The 21,462-nt window shown below is 43.4% G+C and overlaps 1 protein-coding gene across 3 annotated transcripts in view; it reads right to left on the bottom strand.

The window, feature by feature from the left end:
- The window catches only part of LOC115201131 (glutamate receptor ionotropic, delta-1), a 436,103-nt gene that overhangs the window by 201,213 nt on the left and 213,428 nt on the right, over window positions 1-21,462 (bottom strand). For all 3 annotated transcript variants that reach the window (XM_029764453.1, XM_029764454.1, XM_029764455.1), the window contains exon 3: window positions 16,676-16,960. In XM_029764453.1, the coding sequence (XP_029620313.1) occupies window positions 16,676-16,960 (285 nt within the window). The remainder of the gene's footprint in view (window positions 1-16,675; window positions 16,961-21,462) is intronic.

Genomic DNA, 21,462 nt, shown 5'->3' with positions numbered 1-21,462 from the left:
GGATGACACGTTTAAATGTTTTGGTCACGTCGGCTGCAGTGAAGGAGAGCCCGCAGGTTTTGGTAGCGGGCCGTGTTAGTGGCACTGTACTGTCCTCAAAGCGAGCAAAGAAGTTGTTTAGTCTGTCTGGGAGCAAGACATCCTGGTCCGCGACGGGGCTGGTTTTCCTTTTATAGTCCGTGATTGACTGTAGACCCTGCCACATACCTCTCGTGTCTGAGCCATTGAATTGCGACTCTACTTTGTCTCTATACTGACGCTTAGCTTGTTTGATTGCCTTGCGGAGGGAAATTGAGGTGGTTATGAAGTCTCTCATACTGTGCTGTTTGTTGTCTTTTTTCCCCCACTACTGCTAAATGAGGCTATTATGCATTAAACAGACATTTTTACGTATGGCTTTTATGCAGTGTATATAGTAAATTGAAATGTATTTATGGTTTGTATTTATTTGTAGTCATATTTTACCCTTAAACACACACACAGGTAAGTCTGTTTAATTCACATCAGAGTAATTTAGATGCTCAATAGCCATATTTTTGTTTTGTCACAATAGCATGTACAGACAGAGTAGATTAGTAAGCAACATCTGGCAGTGCCCTCTCACTAACATCATTTTTGAAACATTATTTTAGGAAAGCAGAGTCATCGAAAGAACCAGTCCCCCTTGCCAATGTTTTGGGGAAAAGCTGAGAAATAGGGCTGGAGACATTTAAGGAATTAAAATCATAAACAAAGCTTTGAATGCAAGGACTAACTGACCATCATTTTCAGTTGATCGTTTTAAGCATATTTTGATACTACATTGTGTATTTTTAATTTATTTTGTTGACAAACATCGGTAAAACAATCTTATATTTTGAGTTCTGATGGGGCATGACAGTCGAACTAACCTCATGAGGCATTTATAAGTAATATTCTCCAAGAATCAATGGGTACATATCATTAATTTATAAGTCCAAAAATGGATGGAGCAACTGCTGAGTGGCCCATATAACAGATTTATATTCTCATCACTTAATCCAAAACATCTTACAAAATTTAAACCAAATGTACTGCATCTTTCAGTGCTCTACTCAACTCAACTCGGGCTCAACAAGTATCACTACAAAGTCGTAAAATGAACCACATTAACTCTGGCTTATCCTCATCTTGGTCGTCCTGACACTGTTGTTGGTGTGTGGGGCCCTGCTGGTAGAAGGGGTCAAGCAGGGAAGCAGGTGCAGGTGGAGCACACTGCTGATGGTAATGACCAATATTTGGTGCAGGGTGGGCAGCAGACGGACCGGGGCCAGGATGGAGAGCCCAAGGACCGGGGTGGTCAGCATACGGACAAGGATGGGCAGCCCAAGGACCGGGGTGGACAGAAGACGGACCAGGGCCAACAATTGATGATGACTTTTCATGCGAGTGTTGTTCAGCTTGCAGCTTTAGCTGGAGATCAGCATCATTGTGAAGGTTGGTTACCATACTTTTCATAAAGGTGTCAACTGCACTCTCAAATGTTGTATTTTTCTTCTTGCTGCCTCTGACTCCAGAACTGGTGAGGAGAGGAGGAGAAGGAAGGAAGGAGAACAACAGTTGAACATTTAAAATATCTAAGCTCCTAACATACTGTAACCATCCACTAGCAATGACTTATTTGAAACTAATTGTAGATAACATGGCTGTGGTGGAGGATAGTTATACACGTGTATATAAAATGATTGATTCTAAGATTAGAAAGAGATATTAATTTACTTTCGCCAGAGATGTGTTCTGTCTTTGATATGGATTTGCTTGGACCAGGATCAGTGTGCTCTTGGTCACGGAACATTTGAAGGGGCGGATAGAGATGGTGTAGAGTCTGTGATGCAGAATAAACTGGTGGTGGGTTCCGAGGAGGCAGTACTCGGAGCATCCTCTGAAAGAAGAAGCATCCATGACAGTTATTGCTTTGAATAGTGTAACTGTCAGGCACATGGAGGTATTTTCAGAGGCATTCAATGTGCTTATTGTCAGTTCCTACCTACCTACTACCACTACCAAAATGATATTCCCTAGGTTACGCTGTGTTCATATTCAAGCAATTTAAGGTCATGCATGCTGCCCCAACACATAATATTGACATAGCGCATTCTAATGTAAAAGACCCTTGCTTAACACTAAAAGGTTGTATTCTATACTCATTTGCAGAGAAAAAGTTATTCATTCGTTAGATAAGATTTCAAATTCCAGGGACCCCAAATTGGGCCCCAAACCCAAGTTTAGGAGCCACTGAGCTAAACGCTCTCCAATAACGTTATAGGACCAACCGTGGCACACGTTGCCGAGATGTCGGCATGTTTGAGCAGCAATAAACTGCCAACATTTAGCTACTTTGCTTGCGAAACATTACAGTTCACTAATAATTATTGTCTAAATTAATGTATGGAGAAGTAACTAGCTACACTAACAATGTAGGTGACAGGATAGCATCTACACTTAGTTAGCTAATAACGTCAGCTATATCGCTTGAAGATAATGACATAGCAACACGTTAGTCAGCTAGCAAGCTAGAAAGTTACCTTTAAGTTCCAGATTGTCAGCATCCTCATCATCGGTATCAGCGCTGTCCAGGACCACCGACGGACAGGAAGTTGGTCGTTCACCCAACACATAAAGAAATTGACATGTCGCCGTGCCATTCCTGCTCTGATTATTATCGTCTTTTGCCTTCTTGTACACCCCTTTCAAATGTTAATCTTTTCCTGGCCCTGGAGCCAGGTGCTTACGTATTCTTTCCCTTCCATTTTCCTGGCTATATACCTGTACACTGAGTATACAAAACATTAAGAACACCTACTCTTTCCATGACATAGACTGACCAGGTGAATCCAGGTGAAAGCTATTATACCTGATTGATGTCACTTGTTAAATCCACTTCAATCAGTGAAGATTAAGGGGAGGCTAAATAAGGATGTTTAAGTCTTGAGACAATTGAGACATGGATTGTGTATACAGTGCATTCGGAAAGTATTTAGACCCCTTGACTTTTTCCACATTTTGTTACGTTACAGCTTTTTCTACAATGGATTAAATTTCAGGTATTTTCAGGTCTCTCCAGAGATGTTCGATCGGGTTCAAGTCCAGGCTCTGGCTGGGCCACTCAAGGACATTCAGAGTCCCGAAGCCACTCCTACGTTGTCTTGGCTGTGTGCTTAGAGTCGTTGTCCTGTTGGAAGGTGAACCTTTCCCTATTCTCAGGTCCTGAGCGCTTTGCAGCAAGTTTTCATCAAGGATCTCTCTGTACTTTGTTCCATTCATCTTTCCCTCGATCCTGACTAGTCTCCTAGTCTCTGCTGCTGAAAAACATCCCCCCACAGCTTGATACTGCCACCACCATACTTCTCCGTAGGGATGGTGCCAGGTTTCCCCCAGACGTGACGCTTGGCATTCAGGCCAAAGAGTTCAATCTTGGTATCATCGGACCAGAGAATCTTGTTTCTCATGGTCTGAGAGTCCTTTAGGTGCCTTTTGGCAAACTCCAACTGGGCTGTCATGTGCCTTTTACTAAGGAGTGACTTCCTGATTTGTGGAGTGCTACAGAGATGGTTGTTCTCCTGGAAGTTTCTCCCATCTCCACAGAAGAAATCTGGAGCTCTGTCAGAGTGACTATCGGGTTCTTAGCACCTCCCTGACCAAGGCCCTTCTCTCCCAATTGCTCAGTTTGGCCGGGAGGCCAGCTCTAAGAAGAATCTTGGTGGTTCCAAACTTCTTCCATTTAAGAATGATGGATGTCACTGTGTTCCTGGGGACCTTCAATGCTGCAGAAATGTTTTGGTACCGTTCCCCAGATCTGTGCCTCGACACAGTCCTGCCTCAGAGCTCTACGGACAATTCCTTCCACCTCATGGCTTGGTTTTTGCTCTGACATGCACTGTCAACTGTGGGACCTTTATATAGACAGGTATGTGCCTTTCCAAATCATGTCCGATCTATTGAATTTACCACAGATGAACTCCAATCAAGTTGTAGAAACATCTCAAGGATAATCAATGGAAACAGGATGCACCTGAGCTCAATTTTGAGTCTCATAGCTAAGGGTCTGAATATAAATAAGGTATTTCTGTTATGTAGTTTTACACATTTGCAAACATTTCTAAAAACCTGTTTTTGCTTTGTCATTATGAGGAAAAAAATTATTGTATCTATTTTAGAATATGGTTGTAATGTCACAAAAAGTACTTTCCGAATGCACTGTATGTGTCATTCAGAGGGTGAATGGGCATGACAAAATACTTTAAGTGCCTTTGAACCGGGTATGGTAGTAGATACCATGTGCTTTGTTTTTTGTCAAGAACTGCAATGCTGCTGGATTTTTCACGCTCAACAGTTTCCTGTTTGTATCATGAATGGTCCACCACCCAAAGGACATCCAGCCAACTTGACACAACTATGGAAAGCATTGGAGTCAAAATGGCTGGATGTCAATACCCAACACACTGGATATGAGGTGAGGTCACTTTTTCTCCCTGCGGTTGCTAGTTCTGGCCTGTATAGAGTGAGGCCGGAATGTCCTAGGTGTACGGATGACTGGCCAGCCAGTTAATACTTTTCCTAGTCCCAAAGACTGGAACTATTTGATATTCACTTAATTTTCTCACTCCAGAGAGCTGGCACACAGCACCTCTGCTTCTCAGGTCCAGTGGAGAAACTCCACACTCATCCATCCTCCAGGCTCTACACTCCACAGTACGGAAGAGGAAGAGGGTGAGAGGGGTACATCGTCCTTCCTTTCTATCTTTATCCATCTCTTAAAAGCCCTTTTTTGCATATGGACAACCCTTTCATAAATGCATTTTCACCACGTCTTGGTTAAGCGCATCTCAGAAGAACGCACGAGACGGTGACTCCTTTCAAATGACTTCTTCCCTCCCACTGTTTCACTCAGAGCTGAAGAGAAGCCGTCGAAGGTGGAAGAGGCAGAGGGGGAAAAAAAGGACTTCAGCTTCAAAGTAGAGTAGAGAGCCAAATGCAATTGCGCATCTAATACCAGGCTAATGCCCTGGCCCCTACCAACAAGCACATGGAGGAGCTCAGCGTAATCTGCCAGGGTCTAAGTGGAAGCTACACTAGGCCTACACCCTCATTCTCCCCCAAGAGCATTGGGATCCCGTTTAAATATCTTGGCTGAAAACACACCTCGCTGTCACAGGCAAATGGCTGGATCCCCAGGAGCTAGGGGAGCGAGGAGAGAAGTGTCATTTATCATGGCGGCTGCTGGTGCCTCCCGCCTTCCCTCCATCGGCGTCCCTGACTGAGGAGAGGCAAGGCGAGGGGGAAGAGACTGAAGGGTCTGCTGACAAACCCTACTCTATTAGCAGGAAAGGCGCCGTTTTTTTTATGCAGAGTGAATACCCAAAGGGCAAGGGGTCGGTATGATGTGTTGAGATGTATCCGTTATCCTTTTTTTTCTCATAAAACTACAATATAGTGTTTTTATAGATTTGAGCCTGCATATTATGTTATCATGACAGCTACAGTGTAATGCATCACATTACTTTACATTAGACGCAGTATGAATAGTCTCCATAACACTTAATCTTGGCCATATTTCTGTGGGATGAGTCGCAACAGGACAGGCATTGTAAGGGAACTGCCCAACCCAGCTCTCGTAGAGGAGAAAAAAATGGCAAAACACAAAAACAGTTAATAAAGACAAATGTGAAAGTGTGTTCAGCTCAATCTACCAGGTCCAGTGAGAAAAGCCTTCATGTCGTATCAGATCATATTATATCACACCTATATCCCCTTTGAGAGAGAGAACTAGAGAACTTCAGTGCTAAGACTTTTTCTCAGTCTAGGTTGTTGTAATAAAAATATATAATCTTTATTTAACTAGGCAAGTCAGTTAAGAGCAAATCATTATTTACAATGACGGCCAAACCCTGTAATGGGAGGGTAATGGGAGACTTCAGTATGGATGGACTTGGAGGACTCAAGTTCGTGTTAAGAACAAATTAAAGTGAGATGACTGGTGATCTCAGCCCCCCCCCTTCTCTCTCTCCCCCCTCTCTCCAATGATCTCATGTCTTTCTCCCCCTCTCTCTACCTCCCCTGACATGTCTCTCTCTTCCTCCCATTATCTCCATCTCTATCCTACTCTCATAGCACTCCTATCGCCCTCACAACCCCCCAGTCTCCTAGACCATCCACGTCACATGGTGAGGGCCCAAGGTGAGTGTGGTGTGTGGAGTTTAAGAAGGAGACGGAGTCATTAACACACACTGCATCTCACCCAGTCCCTTTTTCCCGCTACCGCCTCTTCCCCTCAGTGAAGATCCCTGGCCAATTAGGGACTATAATGAGAGGCAACATCAAAGCATTGACGATAAGAAAGAAAATAGAAGAGCCCAAATATTGGAGCTGCTGCAGGTGTCCAGACAATATCACTCGCAGGCCCCGTTGAATGCTTAATCAGCGACAACAAATTGCCGCTGCGAATCTGACGGCCATGAAGGCTCCGCTCAACGACATCCCCTAAGAATTCATCATCAGCTCGACTTCTGTGAAGTCCGACCACTGATGAGAAGCTACACTCTGAAATACTGTGTAGAAGCGGTCATCATGATTGCCTCAAAGTTAAAGATGGTCAAAGGAAAGGTTCTTAGTACTTTGGATGAAATTGGCAGAAGGAAGTCGCCATTGACTCTCCTAACACAGATTTTTGTTTTTAAGCATAGAATGCACCATGTAGGCTAGTGTATGTCTACTTAAAGTAATGGGAGGTTTTTAATGTTTCTCCCAAAGAATACAATACTGGTACATTTAACAACAAGACTCAGCCATTCTGAGACCGGAATATAATTACCAGGCTGGCATTCTCTGTTGGCTCACTGTGACTGTGAATCTGGCAATGGCTTAGTGTAAATGAGGCCGCTTTTAAAAAATGTGTATTAGTTAATACAGCCATAAATATGTATAAGCCGTCATAAGATTTTAAGTGGATTCTCAAAATAACTGAATTCCTATTAAGAATTGAACATGATGAGGAGTGAGCGCTGTCACTGGATATGGATTCCAATTGAGAGCCATACATTCATTCACATGTAAATGAAGCCAGAATTACTGACACTTTTCATAAACGTCTGGCAGTAAAATTTACATCCAGTCTGGCTGGCTTAAATCAGAATGAGCTCTCTCAGGCAGCTCTGGTATACGTGGGAAATATGGAGCGGCATTAAATGAAATGATTCACACGCGCACGGCCCTACACTACAAGCAAAAGAGAAAAAAACGAAACAGCCGCCAAAGGGACATCTGTACTGTGGCACCTGACAATTGATGATAATTCACCTCCTTTCGGCACACCCTATCCTCTCCTCCGCTCCCCCAACGGTTCACACCATTCCCAGAGTGAATTCACTATGATACACATTTACATCATCTTCAAATGATCAAGATGTTAACCATGCTAACGAGGGTAGCACTTCCTGTGCTCCCACATAGGCGTCAACTAGTCTGCCTTCCAGAGGAGAGGAACGGAGAAGGGCTGGCGGGCTGCTTTGAAGCTGGGTGCTGCTGGAGGCTCAGCCTGGACCTGTGATGTGAGGTGACTTCTGTTGGCCTCTCCTGGAGAAAGCTGCCTCAGAGCATCAAGCAGCTCTGGGAATTATTACTCAGCATTATATCAGAAAGTATTCACGCCCCATTACATTTTGCACACTTTGTTGTGTTACAGTCAATTTAAAATGGATTCAATTGAGATGTTGTGTCACTGGCCTACACACAATACCTCATAAAGTCAAAGTGGAATGAGGTTTTAATAATTTTTTAAAAATGAATAAAAAATGTCCAGGCTTTTGCCATAGATGGTAAAGTGCTTGTCTCTGGACCACACACACTTTAGATTGCATTCTGCTAAGGCACTTGTCTCTCTCTACATTGGTCAGCTACATTGGTGACCAGGGTAGAATCCTTCTGGTACGTCTATGGGGCCTGGGCACTCCAATGCTCCTAGAGAGAAGGGGGAATACTGAAGAAAGCGTTGATGATAGTTCTACAGTCTCCATCAGAGGTACAGGCGTTTGGCATAGATGGTAAAGTTCTCGTCTCTGGACTGCAACATTGTAGGATTGTGCCTTCCACGGCACTTGATATACACTACATGACTAAAATGCTCATCTCATTACAAAATCATGGGCATTAATATGGAGTTGATCAACCCCTTTGCGTCTATAACAGCCTCCACTCTTCTAAGAAGGCTTTCCACTAGATATTGGAATATTACTGCGGGGACTTGCATGCATTCAGCCACAAGAGAATTAGTGAGGTCGTTCACTGATGTTGGGCGTTTAGGCCTGGCTCGCATTCCTATTCATTCCAAAGGTGTTTGATGGGGTTGCAGTCAGAGCACTGTGCAGGCCAGTCAAGTTTTTCCACATTGATCTCGACAAACCGTTTCTGTATGGGCCTCGCCTTGTTCACGGGGGCATTGTCATGCTGAAACAGGAAAGCCCCCCCCCCCCAAACTGTTGCCACAAAGTTGGAAGCACAGAATCATCTAGAATATCATTGTATGCAGTAGCATTAAGAAATAAGGGGCCTAGGTCGAAACATGAAAAACAGCCCCAGACCATTATTCCTCCTCCCCCCAACTTTACAGTTGGCACTATGCATTTGGGCAAGTAGCGTTCTCCTGGTATCCACCAAATTCAGATTAATCCGTCAGACTGCCAGATGGTGAAGCAAGTTTCATCACTCCAGAGAATGCGTTTCCACTGCTCCAGAGTCCAATGGTTACGAGCTTTACACCCCTCCAGCCGGCGCTTGGCATTGTGCATGGTGATCTTAGGCTTGTATGTGGCTGCTCAGCCATGGAAAACCATTTCATGGTGCTCCCGACGAACAGTTCTTGTGCTGACGTTGCTTCCAGAGGCAGAATGGAACTATTGGAACGATTTTTACACGCTACGCGCTTCAGCACTCGGCGGTCCCGTTCTGTGAGCTTGTGTGGCCTACCACTTCATGGTTGAGCCGTTGTTGCTCCTATATGTTTCCACTTCACTATAACAGCACTTACAGTTGACCTGGGCAGCTCTAGCAGAGCAGACATTTGATGAACCGACTTGTTGGAAAGGTGGCATCGCATGACGGAGTCACCGAGCTCTTCAGTAAGGCCATTCTAGTGCCAATGTTTGTCTATGGAGATTGCATGGATGTGTGCTCGCTTTTATACACCTGTCAGCAATGAGTGTGGCTGAAATAGCCGAATCCACTAATTTGAAGGCGTGTCCACATACTTTTGTATATATTGTGTACATTAATTGGCTGGAATGAAGCGAATGGAATGGTATCAACAACATCTTTTTTTTCACTCTATTCCACCAACTCTACTCCATTCTAGCCACTGTTATGAGCCGTCCTCCCCTCAACAGCCTACACTGCTATCTACATGCTTTTATTTGGGTTTCTATGCAAAGTACATGATTGAATGTTTCTTAAAGCCTGCAGCTATTTACTTGAAATGAGACATATACTCATGTCAAAACATAATTCAAAAATGTCGTTTTTTGAGAGATAGCTAATGAAACACACATTGACTTTTACAGTAGCTGGCTAGGCTAGTCAGACTAACATTAGCTAGCTTTAAATAAATTGGCTAGATAGAAGCAGGTCATTGGCTGCCTTCATCACAAGGAGTATGTATGAGAGTTCTGATTGGTTCCAAGTTTAGCAGTTCGGCAAATTTGAATTAATTGAAGCTTCACGTTTTTGGCTTCGGATCACCACGTAGGTGGTGTCATCCGGATTCATAGGCTAGTAACGCTACAAGCTAAGATTAACAAGAAAGCAGACGAGCTTAAGACTAAGGCTACAGTAGGCGTCTATTTAAGCACTAATGCTCTGTAAATATGTAACTCTTTCTAGTAAGGGTTCGGGGTACATCCTTACTTAGCATTCTCGCCAGGCTTAGGCAATAGCTGCCGTTAAATGAGCAATCGCAGAGTTCACTTGTTTGGCTGTAGTAGATAGGATCTGCTAGATGGAGACTAATTAACTGATAACACTTTATTACATGACTTGGGCAGATGGTAGGGGTGACTGACTTGGGAGTGGATTTGTCCTCCGTTTCCTCCACTCAGAAAGCCTAGCCATGCACTCCTGGGGGAACTGTTTGTATAAATAAATCTGTCTGGGTTCATGTCGTTCCTGCATTCTGCAGGGTGTCTCGATAATATCATCACTCATTTTGAATGACACAGCGAGGGGTAAGGGAGCGGTAAAGGTAATAGGAGTTCTAGGAGTGACTCAGCAGATTTCAATCCAGACATCTCCTCTCCTCCTCGTCGTCCATAAATGAAATCACCTCCGCAGGCTGATATTTGTTTATTTATACTGAGGCTGGCATTACTATCAGGACAGTGGGCATTAGGAACTGCTACAGTAATAACCCCCCTGACTTTACGGCCTGTGATTCATAAAGGTACACCACTAAATATAATGAAATTGCTGCGGACCAAACGTCTAGACTGGGAAAATACAGGTAACTGCCAAAATAAAGGAAACACTAACTTAATAGGGCATTGGGTCACCACAAGCTGCCAGAAAAGCTTCAATGCACCTTGGAATAGATTCTACAAATGTCTGGAACTCTATGGGAAAGATACATTTTCCCATGAGTCATTCCATAATTAAGTGTTCTGTAGATGGTGGTGGAAAACGCTGTCTCAGGCGCCACTCTAGAACCTCCCATAAGTGTTCAATTGGGTTGAGATCTGGTGACTGAGACGTCCATGACATATGGTTTGCATCGTTTTCATGCTCATTAAACCATTCAGTGACCACTCATGCCCTGTGGATGGGGGCATTGTCATCCTATGGGGGCATAGCCATGTTAGCCAAAATAGTTCAATATACTATGCATCCCTCACTTACTCGTATTTCCGTTATTTGGGCAGCTACCTGTACACGCATAAGCAAAATTATGAAGCCTAGAAGTAAATGAATAATTTAAGCTAGAGTGCTAATAGGCTAAGTATTTGCACATCAGGTCAGGCACATGGGGTGTTGAACTGATGCTGAACTTCAATGCCTTGCATTCAACTCTGATAGTGATTATGAAAATCTTATGTGGCGAACCCTGAACCTGTGTATCCACTCAACCAGCTTACCCTGACCCCTATAAATGACCTATCACCAACATAAAAATACACTGAGGGTACAAAACATTAGGAACACGTTGAGTTGCACACCCTTTTGCCCTTAGAACAGCCTCAATTCATCGGGGGCTGGACTCTACAAGTTGTCGAAAGTGTTCCCGAGGGATGCTGGCCCATGTTGACTCCAATGCTTCCCACAGTTGTGTCAAGTTGTCTGGATGTCCTGTGGACCATTCTTGAGGAAACTGGAAACTGTTGAGTGTTTCCAGGTGGGTGTGAAAAACCCAGCAACGTTGAAGTTCTTGACACTTTCAAACTGGTGCGCCTGGCACTTACTGTAGTACCTTTTGCACTCAGAACAGCTTCAATTTGTCAGGAATGGACTCTGCAAGGTGGTAAAAGCATCTACAGGGATGCCGGCCCATATTGACCCCAATGCTTCCCACAGTTGTGTCAAGTTGGCTGGATTTCCTTTAGGTGGTGGATCATTCTTGATACTCACGGGAAACTGTTGAGCGTGAAAAACCCAGCAGTAGTGTATTTCTTGACACAAACCGATGCGCCTGGCACCTTCAACCATACCCCGCTCAAAGGCACTTACATTTTTTTTCTTGCCCATTCACCTTCTGAATGACACACACACACACACACAATCCATGTCTCAATTGTCTCAAGGCGTAAAAAAATCCTTGTTTAACCCGTCTCCTTCCCTTCCTCTAAACTGATTGAAGTGGATTTAACAAGTGACATCAATAAGGCATCATCACTTTCACCTGGATTCACCTGGTCAGTCTATGTCTTGGAAAGAGCAGGTGTCCATAATGTTTTGTATGCTGAGTGCATAGATATACTACAGCGTGTCAGCTCCAGACAGCATTGTAAAACCATCAGGCGGAAACGAAGGCAGAAACCCATGTACAGCATTGTAAGGTCACAACCCTGTGAGTCAACACACATCATCCAGCCCTCATTGCTTTTCACCTCACTCTCCCTTGTTTTTTTTCTGTTTTCACAAAGTCAGGAGGCTGGCTAACAGGTGCCTCTTATTGGTGCTGATGAAAACAGGAAGTCCCAGCATGTGTATGGACCCTAGTCGAAAGTAGTGCACTGTATAGGGGACAAGGTGCCAATTCAGTCCCTGGTTGCAGCCAGCCTTAACCCAGCCCGCCTGTATGGGATTGGGAGTCCATATTTGATGTGGCACTAGCTGCTGTGTCACGCTTGGTGGAACATTCGAAGGAGCCGCAGCGTGAGCCAAAGCACTGTGTGAAGGACGGAGCAGATCAATGCAACGGGTAAATCAATTCAATGAACTGTAGCGGTGGTGTGTTTTCGCCCTTCTCTCCACATTTCTTCATTCTATAGAGACCCGCTGTCTAAATCCTGAGTCCCAACGCCTCCCACAGGATAATGACATAGCCCAGCCAATGGCAGAGTGGGGCTCGATTATTAAAGCTGCAATATGTAACTTTTTGGGAGACCCAACCAAATTCACATACAAATGCGAGTTATAGATCTGTCATTCTAATGGCAAAGCAAGTCCAAGAAGCGGTAGATCAGTTCTATGTGCGCTATTTCTTGGCTTCGCATTCTTAAGTGGCTTCGCATTCTTAAGTTTTGTTTTTGCATCTTTTACTTTCGGTTTTGTACACCAGCTTCATACACCTGAAAATACAATATTTTGTGTTATGGAAAATATATTTCACAGTAGGTTAAGATGGTACAATGATTCTCTGTACTTTACTCGAATTTTAGTAACCAGGAAATGGCGGAGCGATTTCTGCATAGTGCACCTTTAATTAATTAATGTATTTATTAATTCATTACTCACTCGGTTATTTTTTACAAGACTGACCCCATGTTCAAAGCAGTGCTATGTAGCAAGTGTTGTGCATGGTATAACCAAAATGACTGCTTTCACAATCAGCTATGATGGCAACTAGTTTGGCTGACGCAACCCGGGTAAAGTCAGGAGGACTTCGAGTTAGGTGTTAGCCAGATACAAGGAGAAAGCAGAGCAGTAAACATTGTTTCAGCAGTTTTTTCTAACCACATGCCAGCCAAAAACTGTCTACACACTGTTCATGGGGCTGAATTTAAAATAAAAATAAAATGCTATGTGGGCATCACTGCCCACATTTCTAAAACAGGTAGAGGGATTTGCCCTTTTGTCCTTTTGTCAGCAAGCAAGAAGAGGGAATTGTCTGTGCTTTATGGAGCGAAGCAGGATTTCCATGAGGAAGTAACAGAGAAAAAGAAAGAGAGAGAAAGCGAGAGTGCGACAGCAAAATAAACAGAGAGAGAGAGAAGAGAGAGAGAGACACAGACAAAGTGAATTAGAAGAGAGAGAGGATGCAAGACAGACAGAATTAAACAATGAAAGGGAGAATGAGCATGGAGGTTAAGAGAGGACAGGGGAGGCAACGGAGGCAGGGTGGAGAAGGGGGAGATGGGATGGAAGCAGCAATGCAATCCAAGGTCTCTCCTTAATCATCATCATTCAGCTGTCAGGCCTGGGCCAGGCTGGAGCCAGGCCTGGACACCCAAACCCAGACCCCATCTGCTCCTAATAAACTTAAACAAAGACCTTAATTTGAATAAATGTGCCTTTTTCTCCTCCCCTCACTTTTTAATGCCTTTGCTCATCAAAAGGAGGGATATTGCTGAGGTTGGGTTTGGGGGTTGGAGTTGTGGGGAGGAAAAAGCTGGCTTGTATATGCCTGTTTATAATCCAACTCATTTGGTGAGTCAGATGGTTCAGTAACGACCATTTTTTGCGCTCTGTTATGACCTTTGATTGTAAAGTGTAGTGTTGCGCAAAACTCTTTGAAATACTAGAAAAATATAATAGAACATAATAGAACTGTATGCAGGTTTGAGGTCAGGCGGTGTCAGAGGAAGCCCCAATTTTTTGTTCGAAAGGCTCCAGCCACCCAAGCCATAGGCTGTTCTCTCTGCTACCGCACGGCAAGTGGTACCAGTGCACCAAGTCTGGAAACAATAGGACCCTGAACAGCATCTACCCCCAAGCCATAAGATTGCTAAACAACACTGCTAAATAGCTTATCAAATGGCTCCCTGGACTACCTGCATTGACCTTTTTTTGCACTAACTCTCTTGCACTCACTCTATGCACACACCCTGGACTCTACCCATACAGTCACATACTTACACTGACACCCCAACACACACATACACACCCAGGCACTACATATGTCCACACACACACATAACATGCGCACACATGCATACTGGCGCCACACAGACTTTCACACTCACCACATATGCTGCTGCTGTCTATTATCTATCCTGTTGCCTAGTCACTTTACCCCTACCTACAGTGAGCTCCAAAAGTATTGGGACATGACACATTCTTTTTAATTATACAATTACTATGAGGTTAAAGTGCAGACTGTCAGCTTTAATTTGAGACATGCTAACCTCTCACGATTACAATAACAGGGGAGGTTAGCATTTTTGGGGGGGTAATGATTTGCATGCCGCTGTAAGATTCATTCAGGATTATCCGTAATCATGGTAGCATCCACATTAATGTAGAATTGGTTAGAAACATATTTCATTCTTATTTACAATAAAAGTGACTCAAAATGACAATACATTATTTACCATTCATTTCTATTGGGCACAAAATAATCTGAAACAAAACCAAAACAAACTGCAAATGCATCCAACAAGTTTGTAGTTACAAGCTTTATGTAATCATTATCTGCTGGGAATATGGGACCAAATACTAAACTTTTGACTACTTTAATACACATAAGTGAATTTGTCCCAAAACTTTTAGAACCCTAAAATACTTTTGGTCCCCTAAACCTCGTACTCCTGCACATCGACTCGGTATTGGTGCTCCCTGTATATTAGCAATGTTATTTTTACTCATTATTGTTATTCGTTAATCACTGTGTGTTCATTTCTTGTGTCACTATTTACATTTTTTATTCAATGTTGTATCTTTAACTCTGCATTGTGGGAAAAAAGACCCGTAAGTAAGCGGCTCACTGACAAATGCAATTTGATTTGATTTGATTAATTGGCTAAAACTACATGGTGATGACGCAACAAGCTGTGTACAGAACTCCGTAGGAATTGAAGTTATATGAAGATGTTGTGGGGTAAATATTGAAGGATTCACATTAAAACCAATCCTCTACAGACTAACACTTTATATTCACTAGCTATCTTAATTGCCTTAGAAGTAAATTGACATCACTTGCTTTCTTAAAAGTCCAATTATTAGGATGCAACACAAGTTAATACAGTGAAACAAACAGGTTTATGAATGCAATTAAAACTCATATTAAAAATGCCACATTTACTAATATAACAAATGAAGAAGCGCAAAACATGAAGATATAACAGCCGTTTCTAATCTGTTCTTCATATGGATAGAGTGCTGTATCAGCTTGCTCATGATTTTGATCAATAACAGAATAACAGCCGGAAACGTTAATATCTTACCCCTACCATGGCCTATGCCACCCACACATGCACTGCAATCTGCTACACTGTTCTGAGAATCCAAATCCCATGGTGAAGAACTGAAAGTCCCTCATAGGCTGTGTTTAGACAGGCAGCCCAATTCTGATATCATTTTCACCCTTTGGTCTTTTGACCAATCAGATCAGCTCTGGAAAAGATCTGATGTGATTGGTCAAAAGACCAGTTAGTAGAACAAATATCAGAATTGGGCTGCCTGTGTGAACATGCCGGTAAGCAGTCATCCGACAATAATGAAATAACATGGGTAATACTGATAAAGACCGTGGTTCAAGGGCATCACTGAAGCAAACCAAACATAGACAGGTTGAACTTCTGAACTTTTCTGTTGCCTCTCTCTACCTTCACAAATGTAGACATACAGACCTATAATGAAACAATATAAAATAGGAAATAGTATTCTAATCTAAAACCATTGAGCTGCAAGGAACATGCTGTAAAATCATGGATCCAATCATGGAGCTGCTGTAGATTACATTTCATCATACATTTACATTTGTCATTTAGCAGACGCTCTAATCCAGAGCGACTTACAGTTAGTGCATTCATCTTAAGATAGCTAGGTGGGACAACCACATACTGTACCACAGTCATAGTAAGTACATGTTCCTCAATAAAGTAGCAATCAGCAAGGTCAGAGCTAGTAAAGGGGAGGGGGGGGAGTAAAGTGTGAGCATGAGTTCTCAAATGGGGATGTGATACTATTTGACTCATTTGATCCTGATTAACACCATTCAATAAGTCTCAGGAACAGGTGGTTCGTTGATGAGTAAGACAGCCTCTCTCCCTCTTCTCACAGCGAGATTCCCATGTGACCGTGAGTAAGCTCCATTTACTCCATCCGATCATTCAACCCTGAGGGGCTCCATTGATTGGAGCACCTGTGTCGCCGGAAACACCCCACCCTTCACCCCTCGCCCCCATACCCCTCGTCATCAACCTCCCTCCACCATGCTCCAGAATCCTTTTTAAGCTCTGGCTCTGAAGCAAGTTTACTACCTAGCCACAGCGGGCGCCAGTCCATACTCCACACTTACCATACTCATTGTCATAAAAGACAATGAACTTCTGCCAGCGCAGTTCGCCGACCAGCGTGAGCATGACTTCGTTGAGGCGGACGGGCGGGCGCGCCGCTAAGGTGTAGCGCTGGCCGTCAGGACTAGGGTTGAGCTGGCAGGCGGTGCGTGGCGAGCCCTCGCCGCTGCGCTGGACGTACAGGTGCGGGATGTGCATGGCGTCCGTCAGGGATTGGAGGGCGCTGGCCGATGCACAGCCCGTAGAGGTGACCAGAGCCAGGATGCCCTGGGTCATCAGCTCACAGGCTGGGGTAGGAGGTAGAGAAAGAGAGGTAGAGAGAGAGGGAAAGAGGATTAGTACGGTAAAGTAAGCAGCCCATCAATCCAACTATAAAACGCATACAGTATATTGTCATAACATGAAAATATAATGTTATGAAAATCGAATTCTAGTCTTCAGTGAATACTAATGCTCACATTACAGCTTTGAACACATTGCCTTAAGTCAACGTAAGTAAATGATTAAGACTAATGATAAGAAGAAACAGTTATTATAAAGAGTCACTGAGTCAATTGCTTCATGACTTCCCTTTGCAATCCCTCAGCTTTGATACACAACCACTGTATGCAACAGTGACTGTGGGCTTTGACAGTTCTACAGTGGACAGCTGACACAGATTACGCATTGCGTTACAGCAACTATAAAGGGATCTGAGTCTCAATCCCCTATAAAATCTTCTCTCCTCATAATTAGTATGACCATTTTCCGAATCTTCTCCACTATTTAGCTCACACATTCCCTCGCCAGACTTGGCAACCTTGAGCACTGACTGATCTTCATTTTAGAGGTCCTACAGAGCTAGGGCAAATTATTCCCGGTTGAGGGATTTAAAAACGAGACACACAGAACTCAGAGTGATCTCAAGCCCATTCGTTCACTGCACCACGAGTCCGCGACAAAGGAGAAAAGACAGTCTCACACTAACACTCGCCCACTGCAGAGGGCTTATGTTACGTTATCCGCAGCAGCTTAAGTAAGACCTCCAGAGACTAGGGTTGTATCCCAAATGGCACCCTATTCCCTACATAGTGCACTACTTTTGAACAGAGCCCTATTGGTGCTGGTCAAATGAAGTGCACTTTATAGGGTATGGGGTGCCATTTGGGATGGAACCCTTGGCTTGGACTGGGTGAATCCACAGAGTATAAGAGCATCGCTTTGGCTTTAAAACAAATACTGCTAATGAGGAAGTAATCAAAGAATGCACAGCACTATTCACAGCCCTAAAGCATGATGGGATTGATCTGCTTCACTCCCCATGTCTTTCAAAGAAAATCCCCCCTGTTCCTTTCCCCTGCTTCCCTGGTGACAACACATCCCAGGGCAAACACCCGGGAGCCCAGCCCAGGCCCCTTACCTCCACATCAGCCAACATAATGGATCTGGCAACTGGATTTCCTTGATTGTTTTAAAGCTACCCAAACGGTGTCAAATGAAAATGAAATTAAAAGTGCCTCTAAAACCGGCTGGGATCGATACAAGGTTGGGGAAAAGAGCGAGCGAAATAGTTTTTAATAAAAAGAGAGAATGGGGCCAAGATGGGGTGAGAAGGAGGATTCATTGAATGACTTGCTGACACAAGACAAAAGAGATTGCTCATTGTCTGGCTGGCTATTACTCAAGGCCAATTGAGTGTTAATTCCTGTTACACTGAATTAAAAGCTCTGGTTTGTTGGTGGGTCTCCATCAATAGGACCTTTGCTCACTGTCTATATGCCCCCTGATCCCCCTACAGACAGGCTTTTACAAACACACACACACACACACACACACACACACACACACACACACACACACACACACACACACACACACACACACACACACACACACACACACACACACACACACACAGTCTTGTACAGCTATCCTTGAGGGGACACACAATTCAGTCCCATTCAAAATCCTATTTTCCCTTACCCTAACCTGTAATCTTACCCTTAGCCTAACCTTAACCTTAACCCTAACCCTTAACGTAATTCTAACCTGAACACTAATTCTAACATTAACTCTAATCCCCCTAGAAATAGCATTTGACCTTGCGAGGACTAACAAAATCTCTCCAGTTTGTTTAATATTCAAGAATAGTTAAACACGTCCACACACACACACAAGTATTGGGACATTGAGACATGTTTTGTTGTTTAGGCTCTGTGTTCCAGCACTTAGGATTTGATATCGGGTGAACCGTTTAGAAATTACAGCACTTAAGTACATAGTGCCAACATTTTACGGGGACAAAGAATAGGGACAAATTCACTTATTTGTATTAAAGTAATCAAAAGTTTAGCATTTGGTCCCATATTCCAAGCACACAATGACTACATCAAGCTTGTGACTCGACAAACTTGTTGGATGCATTTGCTGTTTTTTTTGGATTGTGTTTCTGATTATTTTATGCCCAATAGAAATTAGTATTAAATAATGTACTGTGTCATTTTGGAGTCAATTTTATTGTAAAATCTGTTGAATATGTTTCTAAATATGTAATGTGGATGCTACCATGATTACGGATAGTCGTGAATGAATTGTGAATAATGATGAGAGAGAAAGTTACAGACGCACAAATACACTATATATACAAAAGTATGTGGACACCCCTTCAAATTAGGGGGTTCTGCTATTTCAGCCACACCCGTTAATGACAGGTGTATAAACTCAAGCACACCGCCATGCAATCTCCATAGACAAACATTGGCAGTAGAATGGCCTTACTGAAGAGCTTAGTGACTTTCAACGTGGCACCATCATAGGATACCACCTTTGCAACAAGTCAGTTTTGTAAAATTTCTGCCCTGCTAGGGCTTCCCCGGTTAACTGTAAGTGCTGTTGTTGTGAAGTGGAAACGTCTAGGAGCAACAACAGCTCAACCGCGAAGTGGTAGGCCACACAAGCTCATAGAGTGGGGCCGCCAAGTGCTGAAGAGTGTAGCGCATAAAAATAATGTGTCCTCGGTTGCAACACTCAACACCAAGTTCCATTCTGCCTCTGGAAGCAACGTCAGCACAAGAACTGTTCGTCGGGAGCATTACGAAATGGGTTTCCATGGCCGAGAAGCTGCACACAAGCCTAAGATCCCCATGTGCGTCAGCTGGAGTGGTGAAAAGCTTGCCACCAATGGACACTGGAGCAGTGGAAACATGTTCTCTGGAGTGATGAATCATGCTTCACCATCTGGCAGTCCGACAAACAAATCTGGGTTTGGCGGATGCCAGGTTTGGCGGATGCCAACTGTAAAGTTGGGTGGAGGAGGACTAATGGTCTGGGACTGTTTTTCATGGTTTGGGCTATGCCCATTAGATCCAGTGAAGGGAAATTTAATGCTACAGCATACAATGACATTCTAGATGATTCTGTTATTCCAATTTTGTGGCAACAGTTTGGGGAATGCCCTTTCCTGTTTCAGCATGACATTGCCAACGTGCACAAAGAGAGGTCCATACAGAAATAGTTTGTCGAGATCGTTGTGGAAGAACTTGATTGGCCTGCACAGAGCCCTGATCTCAACTCCATCGAACACCTTTGAATTGGAACGCCGACTGCTAGCCAGGCCTAATCGCCCAACATCAGTGCCCGACCTCACCAATGCTCTTGTGGCTGAATGGAAGTCCCCGCAGACACGTTCCAACATCTAGTGGAAAGCCTTCCCAGAAGAGTGGAGGCTGTTATCGCAGCAAAGGGGGGACCAACTCCATATTAATGCCCATGATTTTGGAATGAGATGTTCGACAAGCAGGTGTCCACATACTTTTGGTCATGTACTGTATTATACCTCCAAGACATGCTAACCTCTCACCATTACAATAACAGGGGAGGTTAGCAGTTTATATCATACCCCCAAGACATGCTAACCTCTCACCATTACAATAACAGGGGAGGTTAGCAGTTTATATCATACCCCCAAGACATGCTAACCTCTCACCATTACAATAACAGGGGAGGTTAGCAGTTTATATCATACCCCCAAGACATGCTAACCTCTCACCATTACAATAACAGGGGAGGTTAGCAGTTTATATCATACCCCCAAGACATGCTAACCTCTCACCATTACAATAACAGGGGAGGTTAGCAGTTTATATCATACCCCAAGACATGCTAACCTCTCACCATTACAATAACAGGAGAGGTTAGCATTTTTGTTGGGGGTATGATATTTATGCCTCTGATATTTATGTAACTTTCTCACTCATCATTATTCACGATTAATTCGGGATTATCCGTAATCATGGTAGTCTCCACATTCATTTTAGAATTGTTTAGAAACATATTCCATTCTTATTTACAATAAAAGTGACTCCAGAATGTCACAATACATTGTTTATCATGAATCTCTACTGGGCACTGAAACACAACCAAAACAAACAGCAAATGCATCGAAACAAATTTGTAAAGTCACAAGCTTGATGTAGTAATTGGATGCTACGAATGTGAGACCAAATACTTAACTTTTTACTACTTCAACACACATATAGGTGAATTTCTTTCAATACTTTTGGTCCCCTATGTACAAAAAGGGCTGTGACTTCTAAATGATTTACCTGATATGGATGAAAATACCCTCAAATGAAAGCTGACAGTCTGCACTTTAACCTCATAGTCATTGGATTATTTCAAATCCAAAGTGCTGGAGTGCAGAGCTAAAATAACAACAAAATTGTCACTCTCCCAATACTTTTGGAGCTCACCGTAGTTCAGTAAATACCTCACCTCATGAACAAATTAGTGATTGAGGCTCCAGCACAGC

Source organism: Salmo trutta, chromosome 10, assembly GCF_901001165.1.
Source record: "Salmo trutta chromosome 10, fSalTru1.1, whole genome shotgun sequence".
NCBI lineage: Eukaryota > Metazoa > Chordata > Actinopteri > Salmoniformes > Salmonidae > Salmo > Salmo trutta.
This window is presented reverse-complemented; position numbering and strand designations above follow the sequence as displayed.